This window comes from Columba livia, chromosome 7 (assembly GCF_036013475.1).
Source record: "Columba livia isolate bColLiv1 breed racing homer chromosome 7, bColLiv1.pat.W.v2, whole genome shotgun sequence".
NCBI lineage: Eukaryota > Metazoa > Chordata > Aves > Columbiformes > Columbidae > Columba > Columba livia.
This window is the reverse complement of record NC_088608.1, coordinates 27,967,406-27,980,407: the sequence shown is the minus strand read 5'-3', so window position 1 is coordinate 27,980,407 and position 13,002 is coordinate 27,967,406. Positions and strand designations below refer to the sequence as shown.

The 13,002-nt window shown below is 44.6% G+C and overlaps 1 protein-coding gene across 2 annotated transcripts; it reads right to left on the bottom strand.

The window, feature by feature from the left end:
• Window positions 1-3,801: 3,801 nt before the first annotated feature.
• Window positions 3,802-12,953, bottom strand: NABP1 (nucleic acid binding protein 1). Of its 2 annotated transcripts, none has more exons than XM_021286679.2 (6): window positions 12,618-12,953; window positions 12,359-12,497; window positions 9,295-9,366; window positions 8,042-8,114; window positions 7,709-7,769; window positions 3,802-6,234 (listed from the first exon to the last, which is right to left on the bottom strand). In XM_021286679.2, the coding sequence occupies exons 1-6, from the start codon at window positions 12,706-12,708 to the stop codon at window positions 6,047-6,049; spliced, it is 624 nt and encodes a 207-aa protein (XP_021142354.1). In that variant the 5' UTR covers window positions 12,709-12,953; the 3' UTR covers window positions 3,802-6,046. The 2 variants fall into 2 exon arrangements, with proteins under 2 accessions (XP_021142354.1, XP_005501764.1); XM_005501707.3 differs by having other exon boundaries at window positions 7,709-7,775; window positions 12,618-12,951.
• Between the last annotated feature and the right edge of the window lie 49 nt (window positions 12,954-13,002).

The window sequence follows — 13,002 nt, the reverse complement described above, 5'->3', positions numbered from 1 at the left end:
ATCATTTAATGCATCTTCACAGATGTCCCATATCAGAATCAGCTCCTCCCTCCTCAGGCTACTCCTGGCAGATATTTATCCAACAGTTTTTAAAACTTACCTGCGACACAGGTATTAGAAGCCACCAGACAGAGCCCTACAGGGCCCTTCTGCTACACATCATACCCTGGCACCCTCCAGGTACCCTGAGATTTGGGGTGTCCCCCATCCCTGCCCTGGTGGGAATGCATAGCAGGACCTGACTGGAGCAAAAGCACCAGCTCTAATGGATATGTTGCTAGTGCCTGCACTTCCCACCTTATTTTTTTTAGGGAAAAAAAAAGCAAGCATCACCGACAGGTCCTGCACAGCAGTTTCTATGCTGCTGGATGCTGTGTTCAGAGCCACAGTTTTCCACCCAAGCACTTGCAATTTTGGGCACAGAACTGCAACATTTGGCACTTCTGGAAAAAGAGCAAACCTGTAACTATAAAGAAACCGAGCTTAGGAATGTATATTCTATATATACATACTTAAATGTTTGTTTATTTAGAAAGAAAACTCAATGCATTGGCTGTGGCTTTCAGCTTTTCCACAACATTCAGTGTCTTCATAAATTATAAATTTAGCACCTGACAGATGTGCGCTGCCACCTTACCCTGGCCTTGCAGCTGAGAATGTACTGCCGGCATGGATGGATCCAAACCCTACTTGCAGCTGGTGGGACCTCCCGGCCACCCCAACGGGATACAAGGCAAATCTAGTTCCAAATTTTCCAAATAGTTGTCCAGTACTTTGCAAGACCATTTCGCTCTCCAGCCATGAAGCTGAACAAAGGTTGGCAGAGGACTCTGCTGATACACTACAACATACAACTCTGCTCCTGGGGGGAGTCTCCGTTAATGTCATAATAAGCTGATTTTGTCTTTTATACGCCCATTTATCTAACCCCAGCAGCTAGTCAGCCCTGCAGTGAATGCACTGCTTTGGCTTCTCCACTCTGATACCATGCCATTCAACCTTGTATAGGAAGGAAGCATTTAGCTCTGAAGGCACATTTACAGAACAAGAATTTTGTTTTCTGAGAAAAACTCTGATGTTTTACTCCTTCTCTAATCTTGCTCCCAGGGAAACAAACAAATTCAGACAGTCTTTATCAGCTGCAGGGGTGGGAAGGCAGTTTTAGGTGAAGCTCTTAAAACCGCATGGCTTTCTTCCTGAGAAAAAAAATTAACAATTTAGAGAAATTAAGAAGCTAAATGAAGTCCTTAAGTGCTTCCCTTAGTCACGTCCAGAGTTTTTTTCTAATCCCTTTGAACTCCATCCTTTGTAGTTTAGTCAACAGCTTGTTTAGGATTAATTTTTTCCATCGCAATTACAAGAGAGTGTGTATGTTTATAAATGTTCTATACACACACACACGCAAATGCCCATCACAGAGTAGATTAAAAAACATAATCCCTATTAAAAGCAATAACAATTTCAAATTCTGTGGAATCAAGAATGAAGGAATTAGTAGCACGATTAAGGCTGAAGTCATAAAATGCATTTCTGAATGAATTCCTAAAGGGCTTTGCTGAAAACTTCTATCTGACTTTTCATGCAATTGCCCCTGGTTTTGTGTCTTCCAGTGGGAACACAAAAGGGGCCTGTCAGAAAGATGGGGACAGATTTTTTAGCAGCACCTGTTGCAATAGGACAAGGGGTGATGGTTTTAAACTAAAGGAGTGGAGATTCAGGCTGGACATGAGGAAGAAAGCTTTGACACTGAGAATGGTGAAACCCTGGCCCATGTTGCCCAGAGAGGTGGTGGATGCCCCATCCCTGGAGACATCCCAGGCCGGGCTGGACGGGGCTCTGAGCAACCTGGTCTGGGTGAAGATGTCCCTGCTCGTGGCAGGGGTTGCACTGGATGAGCTTTGGAGGTTCTTTCCAACCCAAACTATTCTGTGATTCTATGCCACTGAGGCTGGTGGAGTCCCACTGAGCTCCACAGACACAAAGCTGCTCTGGAAGGGGCCACAGGCCCCTGCAAATGGCCAAGTGAATGGAGTGATTTGGAGCACAGGCCTGGCAGGGACTAGTCCAGCACCAGATCCCAGAATGGTTGGGGTTGGACCTCCCCGCCGTGACGTGCAACCTCTGCAGGAGTGTGTGCTGGACTAAGGGGAAAGTCTCCAAATCCACAAATTCTAGCTCAAAAGACAGGTGCCAGCAAGTGCTGCAGGGAGGAAGCAGTGCACCTCCCTTGGCCTGCCACAAAAGCACTGCCAGAGGCAGCACTAGGAACGCAAAGAATACATAGTATGCCTGAAAGGGTAAAGATCTACAGACATTTTGGAAAAGGAGGGGAACAACCTGGCAGCTGAGAATGCACAGGCCATGAAGCAGCTTAGGAAATCTCTGCAGAAACACACAAAACCCCATTGCTTGTACTAATTCCCAGTTCCAACAATGCACTTAGTGAGCTGCTGATGAAACCTGCCTTTTAGAACAGGAAAAGGTCCTTTGTTTTGAGGGTATCGACACGAGTTGCAGAGGATGATCATAGCACAGCCAGGCCATTAGCAAAACTCAAGTATTAACATCTAGGTAGAATTTTAAGGCCCAAACAGGCTACGAAGAGTATTTTTATGCTGAAACATTCCCCTGGGTCCAGAGAAATGCAGAGAGGAAAAGAACATGGCTGACATCCCCACAGTGCTGCTGAGGGTGTCATCTGTATGGACTGCACCTGCATGGGAAGGATGTTTCACCAGAATTTGTGCAATGCCAGGGAGCAGCATTACTGTAGCACACAGGACTGCAACCTGCCAGCTTCCAGTTAAGGCCAAAGCTCATTAAATGAGCTGGGAAAACAGTGATTATGTATCACATGGCTCAGTCCAGCACTGGTATCTGTTTTTACAGCACCTTCCCATTTTCACGGTGGGCGTGGAGTGCATGACGTGACTACAAAGCAAAGGTCAGGACAGTGTTTCACGGTACAGGACTGCTTTTCCACTTGGGGGAGCACAGGGATTTGTGCTGAGGACAGACAGCAGGAACACAGAAAGGTCTGCAGCAGCCATACAGGGCAACTCTTGATGCCACCAGCCCTTTTCTTAGGGTGATTAGACAACCTGTTTTGAGGTGACAAAAGCGGGACATCTCATGACTGTGTCATGATTACTCCACTGCACTTCTGCACTCCACAGTTCGTGTGTGGACATGTGAGCACCTTCTATTTATTTTTTTTTCCCTCCTTTGGCAAGCTGTGTTATCTACAATGAGCCTACCCTAAGTGCAGCCTTATGTTTAATATCTTGGGAACACATCTGCAAAGAGACTCCCTAATGGCCTGACCTCTAGGTGCCCATTAACTGCCTTATAGTGTCACAGTAATTCATGACAGCTGCTTGTTTACACAGAGAAATGTCTGTCTGTCTGTCCACCGAGGTGGTGCAATGCAAACAGATGTGAGGCAGGTTCCCAGCTTCCTCGGCCAGCTGAGAACTCGCTACCTGGACACTGATACCTCCAAGGGAAACACCTTTGAGGTTCACTGGAACATCAGAAGACCTTGAAAAATTACTACGTTTACTTTAAGTCCATGCAACTTTTCAGGGCACAGATTTCCCCTGCAAAGAAGTAAAAATTTATTAATAAACTGAAATAGTCTTGCATAAGAAACAAGGAAGCAGGAATGTTACTAACCTTGAAAACACGAAGACCAGCCTCTTGCTTTTTTTCCTCCCAACAGCAAATCGATCATCCACTTGACAGCAAGCTTTTAATCTTATGCCACTTGTCAGCAGTAATCATCTCACTTTTTATTCAGAATTTGTGAACAAGTATTCTGTTTATTAGCTTAATAAAACCTCAAACGCATAGAGCTACAAACATCAGGCACCTCAGCACACACTAACACAGGGTTTCCCCCCTATTTCAACCTTCTTTATGCTGGAGAGAAGCCAAGACCACCAGGATTTGAGCTCAATGGTGAAGATACAGAATAGAACCATAGAATCAGTCAGATGCCATGAGCATGAAATCTCCACCATGCCATCACTTGCACCGTTCTCTTGCTACTTGTACAGCTACTCCTGGCACGCACAGCTCTCACGCCATACTTACATCTCCTTTACCTCTGGAACATGTCACATATCCTTCACAGGTGGAGAAGTCCTCTTGGCCTCCTTCTCACACACATATCAAATGCCTTAATGCAACACTGCAGAAGAGGTTGTCCATGCATCTAGACTATACATGACTTATTTAAATATGCAGTTTAAAGTCCCTGAGTTAAACACCTCCTTATACCATTTCCCCTGAAGTCATTGCATTCTTTCTGTTACAGCTCAGCAGTTAGCACGGTTCTTCTGTAATGGCACCCATGGGTGATGTCACAAGACAAGCCACCCTGTCATGTGCAAGACAAATTTTGCTAATTCCACCTGGACACAGGTATCAGGACAGCACTTTACACCAGATCAGAGGCAAACAGGCCTCTCTCTAAACCTCCCTGCAGAAGTTTGTTGTTGCTGCTGCTTGCATTTAAAAGAAAGCTCAGTATTTCAGGCTAAGACAGGAGCTTTTGCCAATTAGAAGCAACTTTCAACAAATCACAGAGTACCAACAGCAGAAGGATCAAATGTAAATAATTTGTAAACATTAGTGACATAGTAGTAGATTCAATTAACATGAATGACCACAGATAGAACTCACAATTCAGAAATAGCATTTTGTCATGAAGTCTTTATGGCTTGACAGAAAGAAAGTTAGATTTGTTTTTGAAAAGCTTAGTGCAATTTTTTTTTTATTTGAGAGGTCAGCTATAAGAAGATTTAAACAGATGAATCCAGTATGACACCTCAGCTTCCAAGCTGTTTTGAACCTGATCTGAAATATGGCACTGGACTCTGATCTAGAACCAAGGCATTTGTGATCTCAGAAATAAAACCACAGCTATCTTCCCCTGGGAGATGGTGGGGGGTTAAGTTCTTTAAGGGATAATTTGTATTTCATATGAAACAGAGCAAAGAAAGCATAGCAGCTTAACAGCTCCAGAAGTGCAGCTGTGTGTTTGGCCAGTACCTCTGTAATCCATGCGCGTGGCTTCACCTAATACATAATTCATTTGGAAAAGTGAATGAAAGAAGAAGTAGGCAGCCTCGTTGAAGAGATGGGTAATGCAGCATTTGAAAACAGTTCTCCTGGAAATTCAGACTCCTGCAAGATAACCCTGGGCTTTCACACAAGGCGTGGCTACAAACACCCTATTCCGCAATGATGTCTGAATTTACATCCTCCTCTCCTGCTATTTCATGCAAAGCAAGAATGAATAGCCAAACTTCTATCCAAAGAAAAAAAAAACCACCAACAATCAGTGTCACTTTCCTTGACAGTGATAATGGTGTTTATGGAGAATTTTTAAATAGTGTACACTTTTTTTTGAATCAGAAGTCAAGCTTCAAGATGCTTGCCACATCTTCAACTTTCACCTGAGCTATCCATTCTCTGATCCAGGAGACACCACTGGGTGCTGACACTGCTATTTCCTTACAGTTATTGCTTTCACAAGCTATAGTAATTCCAAGGACACCTAGTTCAGAAGAGCATCTTTGCCATTCCCCTTCATTTCTCTTCCAATATGAAGAACTCCCACTAATCCTAATGGAAGTCAACGTATGCACGCACAGGATGCAATAGACCTTTTAAGGCTATATGGCTGACCAACAGAAACAGAAAAATACATACATACATGTAACTGAAATTTTCTTGCATTTAGCAAAGGGTACCAAGTTTTCATTGAGACTCTTCAACCCCTTACCCTTATTTTCTTATATCCACCTTCACCCCCTTAATTTATGGGGAAGACTCACTGTGCTTCCCTAAGCAAAACAAGAAATATATCACATCAAGTTTGCTCCATAGACCAAAAGGTTAAAACAAAAACCCCACAAAACAAAACAAAACAAAAAAAAAAAAGGACAAACTAGTTCACAGTTAACTATAAATAAAAGTGCAATAAGTGTTCAAGTAGAGTGTAGAGTTTAAGCAAGCTGTACAACCACATTTGGCATAGTCATCTTTTAAAGGCTCTGCGTGGGTCCCTCCCATTACTGACAGCAGGGGGAAGAGGCTGGACGCTATTAGCTGGTGCTGGATTTACAGGTCCTCGGCCACTGCCTCTCCCACTACCTGCATAAGTGTGGCCATGATTATATGTAAACGGAAATCCACTTGATTCTGGTCCAGTTTGTAAACCATTTCCTAAAAAGACAGAAAAAAAGGTTATCACAAGTTCTGTGGGCTGAAATCCATTCACCAACAGGGAACACATGGAATTTGCAGCAACCAGTACACCCCAAGCATCAGAAGGAAAAGCCCCTCTGGCATTGCAAGACCTCAAACCACAGCTTACCTTTCCCCTCCCCCCCCCCAAACTACCTCCTGTCCATCTCTACCCCTCAACTCTCCACTAAAGAAGGGTCACAGAGTTGAACACTGATTCTTTGCCCAGGAGAGAGACTGGAGTCTCATGAAACTAAGGCCGGTGCTTTCAGAACCATGCACTGGCTTGTAGGTCACACACAAAGATGTTCCAGAGAGAGACAGGAGTGCAGCAGAAATTGAGGAGAAAGCAGCAGCAGAAAAGCAGGCTACACAAAGCACACAGAGCTGCCTTGTGAAATCCAGCCACAGAAGCACCTCAGCACCAAGTTCTCATGAACTTGAGCATCGTAAGTGTCGCTGCTCGTGTTTTGTTGGTAGAAAGAGCTGAAAAGGCAGGATGACAGGACACATGGGGAGAGAAAGAAGAGACAGAAGGAAATTACATTTAAAGACCACACAAGAAGCAGCAAGAGGAATATCAAAAAGCTTCAGAAGATCTGCACGAGTGCCAACAGCTGTCCAGCACCCAAAGCAGGGACACCAAGGAGGTACCAACACACCAAAAAGCCTGTGCTGAGGAAAGACAGGCCTGGAAACTCTGCCCTGCTTTGCTCAGAATCATTGATTTTCAAAGGAACAGAAAGAGCTCCGAAGTAAAATAATAGAAATGAAAACAATGTTGCTAAAGAGGAAGCAGCTGGGCACTGAAGTGACACAGAGCTTTTGGACAGCAAGTTATGGGTCCATTGCTGTCACCCACCAGAAGAAATTAGCTATACAACACCAGGTACTAAGCCTGGGCATCATGCAGGCAGGCCATTGCTACAATTCCCTTGTACTTCACGCTCACTTGAGTCTTTGAAACATTTACTTACTGAAGATTCAGTGTCTAAATACATCACAAAAGTGATCTAGCCGGGTCAAATGTGGGAATTCAGATTACAACCATGTCTGTTTTAGGGAGCAAACCTGGCAGGAAAGCCAAAGTGACTGGCAAGATTAAAATAAATAATTTTTAAAGCCTAGGTTTCGGGTAGTATAAAAAAACCCCACGACTTCAAGTGCTGCAAAAACTCTTTGAAAGGCTCAAAATAATTTAGTATTAAGTCAAGTCCTTTTACATGATACAGGCACCTTGAATATTCTGATTTCTTCCTCTTCTAGGGAAGAAATCCTGAAAGCATTACTCAGGAAATGTTGATGTTTATGTGCATGCAGGTTCAGGCCTCAGTTTAAAAGACTTTTCAGAGCACAGTGCACTTTCACCCCAGAGTGGAGAACCCTTAGCAAGATAAATTTCTTTTTATTTCCATTAAGTGTTTATCATCCTTTCACAAAATAAAAAACTTACCCAGTGGCCCAAAAGTACAAGAACCCATATTACTTGACGCAGAACTATTATTCTGTTCACCCTGTGCCTTCAAAGAAATGTAAAAAAAAAAAGACAAGACATGGATCAGAGAGAGAAATTTCACATTTTTACAGAAAAGAGCTGATTTTTTTCTTGCGTTCTTATAGTGGCTCCACATGGAATTTATCTGCTACTCTAATTATAGGCTCATTTTTGCCTACATATCACTTCAAGTCCACTTTTCCAGAGGAGTCACATCTGATCACAGCCTAGTGTAACGTATTCAGAACAAAGAGCACTTCATGCCAGAAGCCCCAGGCGATTTTAACATACCAGTTTGTTCTGCCCGATGTGTTCCGAGTTGGGCTCACTGAAGTTTGGCACTTCTGAGTATACCATGCAGAACCTGGGGAGAAATTAGGATTATGAGGAAGTTTTAAAGCCATTTTTGAACAGAAATCTCAACTCCACAACTCAAAGAGCATTACGTTTTCGACACAACCCATCACCTAGAAGTAACTAATCCAGGCCCCGCTGTTCAGAGTATCCATGGGTATTAAAAAGCACTTCGATCCCCTTATAGGATTAGATCTCTAGGGAAAACTTACACACTTCCACGCTATGGAGTGTCCCATTAATGTAACAGAACAGAGGGCTCCAAAACTGGGAGTGAAATCCAAAGCATCCTTTTCCACTCAAGTGGACTACGGAGGAACAGGGCCACCAACTCACCAGATGGAAATTTTGGCAGAGGGGAAGAAAGATTTGCATCATGAGGCAGTTTGGACTGGTTAAGCAGAAGTAGAGCTTCTACCTCCTGCCGGAAGGCACAACCCCCAGGAAGACTCGCCTTACTCCAGCCTGCTGGAGCGTCACTGTGTGACACTTCTGAGGCAACAGCTTTGCACCAACAAAAATCTGCACGTCATCCCTCACAAAAATCCAGCTGAGCATTGGGCATTTTTGAAACTATCCAACAAGTCACCACCCTTCCCTGATGACTACGAGGCTTCCCACCGCACTTTGTGCAATAGGGGAACTACTCATTAGAAAATGCAGCTATTTTCCTGTTGGTTGTTAAGTATATTACTCATGTTTTTTCTTAGTCAGGAGGAGTCTCCGCCTCAGTTTGTGGGCAGTTTAAAGAAGGTTTAATGACGCCTACTCCTGTTTAGATATGATTCACTGAAGTCACCTTTGTCTTCCTTTGCACTGCTTGTCTCTAAAGCATGGTACACACACACAAGGCTTTCACCAAAATAGTTATTCCAGCTGAGGCCTAGGTAAGCAATGCAAGTTAAGTCCCTTGTCATTTATAGCATTCCCCTCCTTTAAAACCTAGACCTGTACCATGTTGGAAGAAGATTTTCCTCAACATACCTAGAAACAGAGAGCATCAGAGCTCCTTTCCACAATAGCATGTAAAAAGTTACACCACAGTTTCCTGTACCACACCTATCCATGACAATCAACAGGCTTTGCTGCCCTCACTTTCATTTACTAAGACCCACCATATCTTATACTTACCCACGATGCTCTGCTGAGAACAGGACATAACATGGCAAGTACAAACATGCAATACTTACTCCCCAATTTTATGCAGCTCGCCTCCTCGTCCTGTGTAAAGCGTCAGGCATCCTTTCCACAGAGATGCGTACCTGGCCCAAGAAAGGAGAAAGAAATCAGTGTCTCTCCACAAACGAGAAATATCACTGTTGGAAAAACAAAGCAGAAGCATGCTACCTCCAAAAGTTAGTATTACATATCAACAGAAATAGACTAAAAGAATTCCCCAAGGACCCCAAAATTACCACACTAAAATGTTATAGATCCCCATGTTCCACTTCTAGCAAAAGGTACTAGAAGCTCAGCTCACTCCTTTGGCAATTCCAGGAAATCAGCCAATTATTTTGAGACTGGATGCTCTTTCCTTGGCTGAAGCAGTCCTTATGACTGTTTCTGCAGAGGAAAGGCATCTTGCCAAAAGCAGTATCTGTGTTGCCATTCACTGACAACTCTCAGTTCTGCTTTCAGCAGAAGCCAGGAAGAATTACATTTGTTCACTGGCTAATATAAATACTGCTACTGAATATGTATAATAAGACGTGCTTACTTTTTCAGTGTATGTCCTTACCAGATATTTTTGTAAAGGCACAAGTTTGATCATCATGTTCCAAGTGACATACAGAAACACAGTGAACACACTTTTTGATTGCAGAACTTACAAAACAGCAGGAGTGCACTCCAGACCTCAGAGTGGCACTTGACTTCAAGCACTGGAATCTGAGTTATGCAAAACTTTCTCTATAGTTGTTTCTTTCAGTGAGGGACATCAAGTACGTGAAAAAAAAATAATGAAAACGCAGACCAGAAACCCAGGTGCAGCGCAAGGGAGTTTACAGGAATATGGGTGTCTTTTAGCAAAGGAATTTGGGAGCCCCAGCTATTGCACTCTCACGAGTCAGAGATAATCTGGACAAGTCACCACTTCTGTATGCTTCGGGTCTATCTCTGGAACACAGATAACAAACCTTCCTCGAGCCCTTTGCCTTATCTGCTGAGACTGGAAGTCATCGGCTGCAGCAGGGAGGAGTCAGGTCAGTGGAACAGAACCATAATGCCAAATACACTGATAACCTTCTTGGTACTTCGGCACAAGCAGCAAAGCATTGTTATCTAGTGCCTGTCTCAGGAGTTTTCCATCCAGAAAGAGGATTAAAGCTCTTCATAATGCTACCTTTCACTTTAAAGATCTCCTCTACGATTAAAATAAGCAGCTAGTTGGACAGCCTTGTGGCAAAGCACTAAGGAAAAGACCCACCAAATAATAAACGTAAGTTAAACAAACGTTTACTGGGACAGGACCCAGCAAATCATAGGACTGATAACCTACAGCACAAAGTTATTTCATGTACACAAGCATTTGTTTTTGTCTCAGAAAGTGCTGGCCATAAAGCATTAAACTCCAGAACTAACTTCAAATGTACAAATTAACTGCAGCAGCTTCCTGTAATGAGTTAATTAGCCAATGACAAAAATCAGTAAGTGTCTGCTTTTGCAGAGGAATGCATCTACAGCTTGAAATTCAGCAGAGAAAAAGGACATTTTTTTCATGTGGGGCCTAGCTAAGCTTTTCTGCTTGTAACAGTGAGCATCCTGCACTGAAAAGTCAAATGAGCCTATAGAGCTGAGATTTACCTGCCTTGCAAAGGCAACATCACACACTCAAATTAATTCTATTTGAGGATAAAACTGTGTTTGGAGAAACTTGTATGTCAGCATGAAGGCATTTTTCTTGAGATGAGAGCCAAACCAGAACGTATTTAGCTTTAGCCATTTTTAACTCCCTACGCAGTCCTAAGTGAGCGTGCAATTCATGCAAATGAAGGCATGACTTAGCCACCCACCAGGAACAGTGATGCCAGTTCATAAATTTAATTCATTCAAGCCAAACACAATTTTGACATGAAGGGATGCAACAACCATCCCATTTGTTGCACTGAAGCACCAGAGCAGCTACAGTAAGCCAGTCACAGAGCAGAGTACAGTTACTCTGCTGAACAGTATCGCTATTAATTTGTTTCAATGTCTTTGTGCTGGTCCAGAACTCTGGTTTAGTTCCACGCATCTCAGCGTCCCAGCACCCCACGTAACCCAGCTTCCCCAGAACCACCTCTGCTGAGAAATCAGCCTGGTTCTTCGTGTAAAAGGACATTTGCATAGGAGGAAGCAGCAGTGGTTTTTGGTGGCAAGGGGCATCCAATTTCACTCCAAAACCAGGAATTACAATTAAATGAGCCACTTAGAAGCAGCTCAGCAGCTCCACTGAGTAACCTTCTATGTACTTTTTCATGAAAACAAATTAAAATGACCTTACACATGCTGTAGTTCCACCATCTCCTGGTGTGCTGTTGGCCAAAGGATCAGTGTAATGGATTTTTAAGCATAACTTAACTGGCAGGAAGAACTCAAACTGATTATTGCTTTGCTACTGACAATTCAAATGACATGGAAAAGGATTTGCAAACTGAAAGTAGTATTCTTTCACACTGATGATAAATGTAAGGGTTTTTTTTTAAAAAAAAAAGATAAATCCGCTCTCTGAAATAAATGAACTACACATAACAAAACTAACACACTACACAGTGTAGCCATAGCATTAATTTTTATAGGGAATTTGACAAGCTTCTCCTTTTCCGCCTGTCATTTCTGTTAACTCCACTGCAAGGAAAAGCAACTTTTCTGCATGAGAGACATTAATCATCCCCTCCTTCCACTAAGGAACTGACTGCTAGAGTAAAGAATTGGCTGTAAAAATAAGAACTTGCTTGATTTACAGACCAGACTGTTGCATTTCCCTCTCGTCCCCAAAAAAGAAGTATTTTCCTAAGGAGCTTCCTCTTAAGCCGAACCAAATCTCTTCACCACCACCTCCTCGTTAAAAACAAGCCCCTCCTAACCACCGACTAGAGCGTGTGCTCGCGGTGAGCATGTTCTGGGGTGGAGGGGGAGGTTTTTAATTTGAGAAGTGATCTCAGGGCGCTGCCTGGGTCACAAGACGGGGTGAGCTGTGCCATCCGTGCCCGCTCACAGCCCCGCACCGCGGTGACAAAGGGCTGCCCCGGGGGAACCCCCCGGCCCCATACGCACCCTTTGGTCAGGCGGATGATGTCCCCCGGCTGGATGAGGCCGCCGATCTCGTCCCACACGGAGATGGTAATGCTGCCCGTCTTGTCCGCCACTTTGCAGGACCTCACTTCGTGCCCGTCCTTCGTCTTGGTGACTCGCCCTGCGGGGAGAACGGCGGCTCAGGGGGGGGTCGAGGCGGGACACGGTCCCGCCACCCCCCCCCCGCAACACGGGACACGCGTGGGCGGCCCGGGGGTGGGGCGTGCCGGGCGCCACTTACCGATCTCCAGCACAATAAAGATGACATTTAAGTTTTTCAATCCGGGTTTTATGTCTTTTATGAGGTGGTACGTGTCGCTCGCCGCGCTCATGCTGCGGCCGGCGCGGGGAATAGGGCCGGCGGGGCGGGCCGAGCCCGCATCCCGCGGGGGGGAAGCGGCGGCAGGAACGCAGGGCCGGGCAAGGGGCCACCGGCAGCCCTCACAGGGGATAGGGACACAAGCACCGAGGGGCTGCGCGCTGACTGTTCAACCCCCACCGCTCCCTCTCCCCACGACACCACCAACACAACAGATCCCACTCCCACCCGCTCCCGCCGGCACTGAGGAGCACATGTGCGCTGCGCTTTCTTTTATATCAACCGGGCGGGCCCACCTCAGCCACCG

What these genes read in the sequence shown, in the direction of transcription:
- NABP1 (XM_005501707.3), bottom strand. Translation starts at nt 12,708, where the DNA reads ATGAGCGCGGCGAGCGACACGTACCACCTCATAAAAGACATAAAACCC. An exon ending in CTTTATTGTGCTGGAGATCG is followed by an intron (nt 12,498 to 12,617) that starts GTAAGTGGCGCC and finishes TTCTCCCCGCAG; the next exon opens with GGCGAGTCACCAAGACGAAG. An exon ending in TTGTACTTTTGGGCCACTGG is followed by an intron (nt 6,235 to 7,708) that starts GTAAGTTTTTTA and finishes CTGTCTTTTTAG; the next exon opens with GAAATGGTTTACAAACTGGA.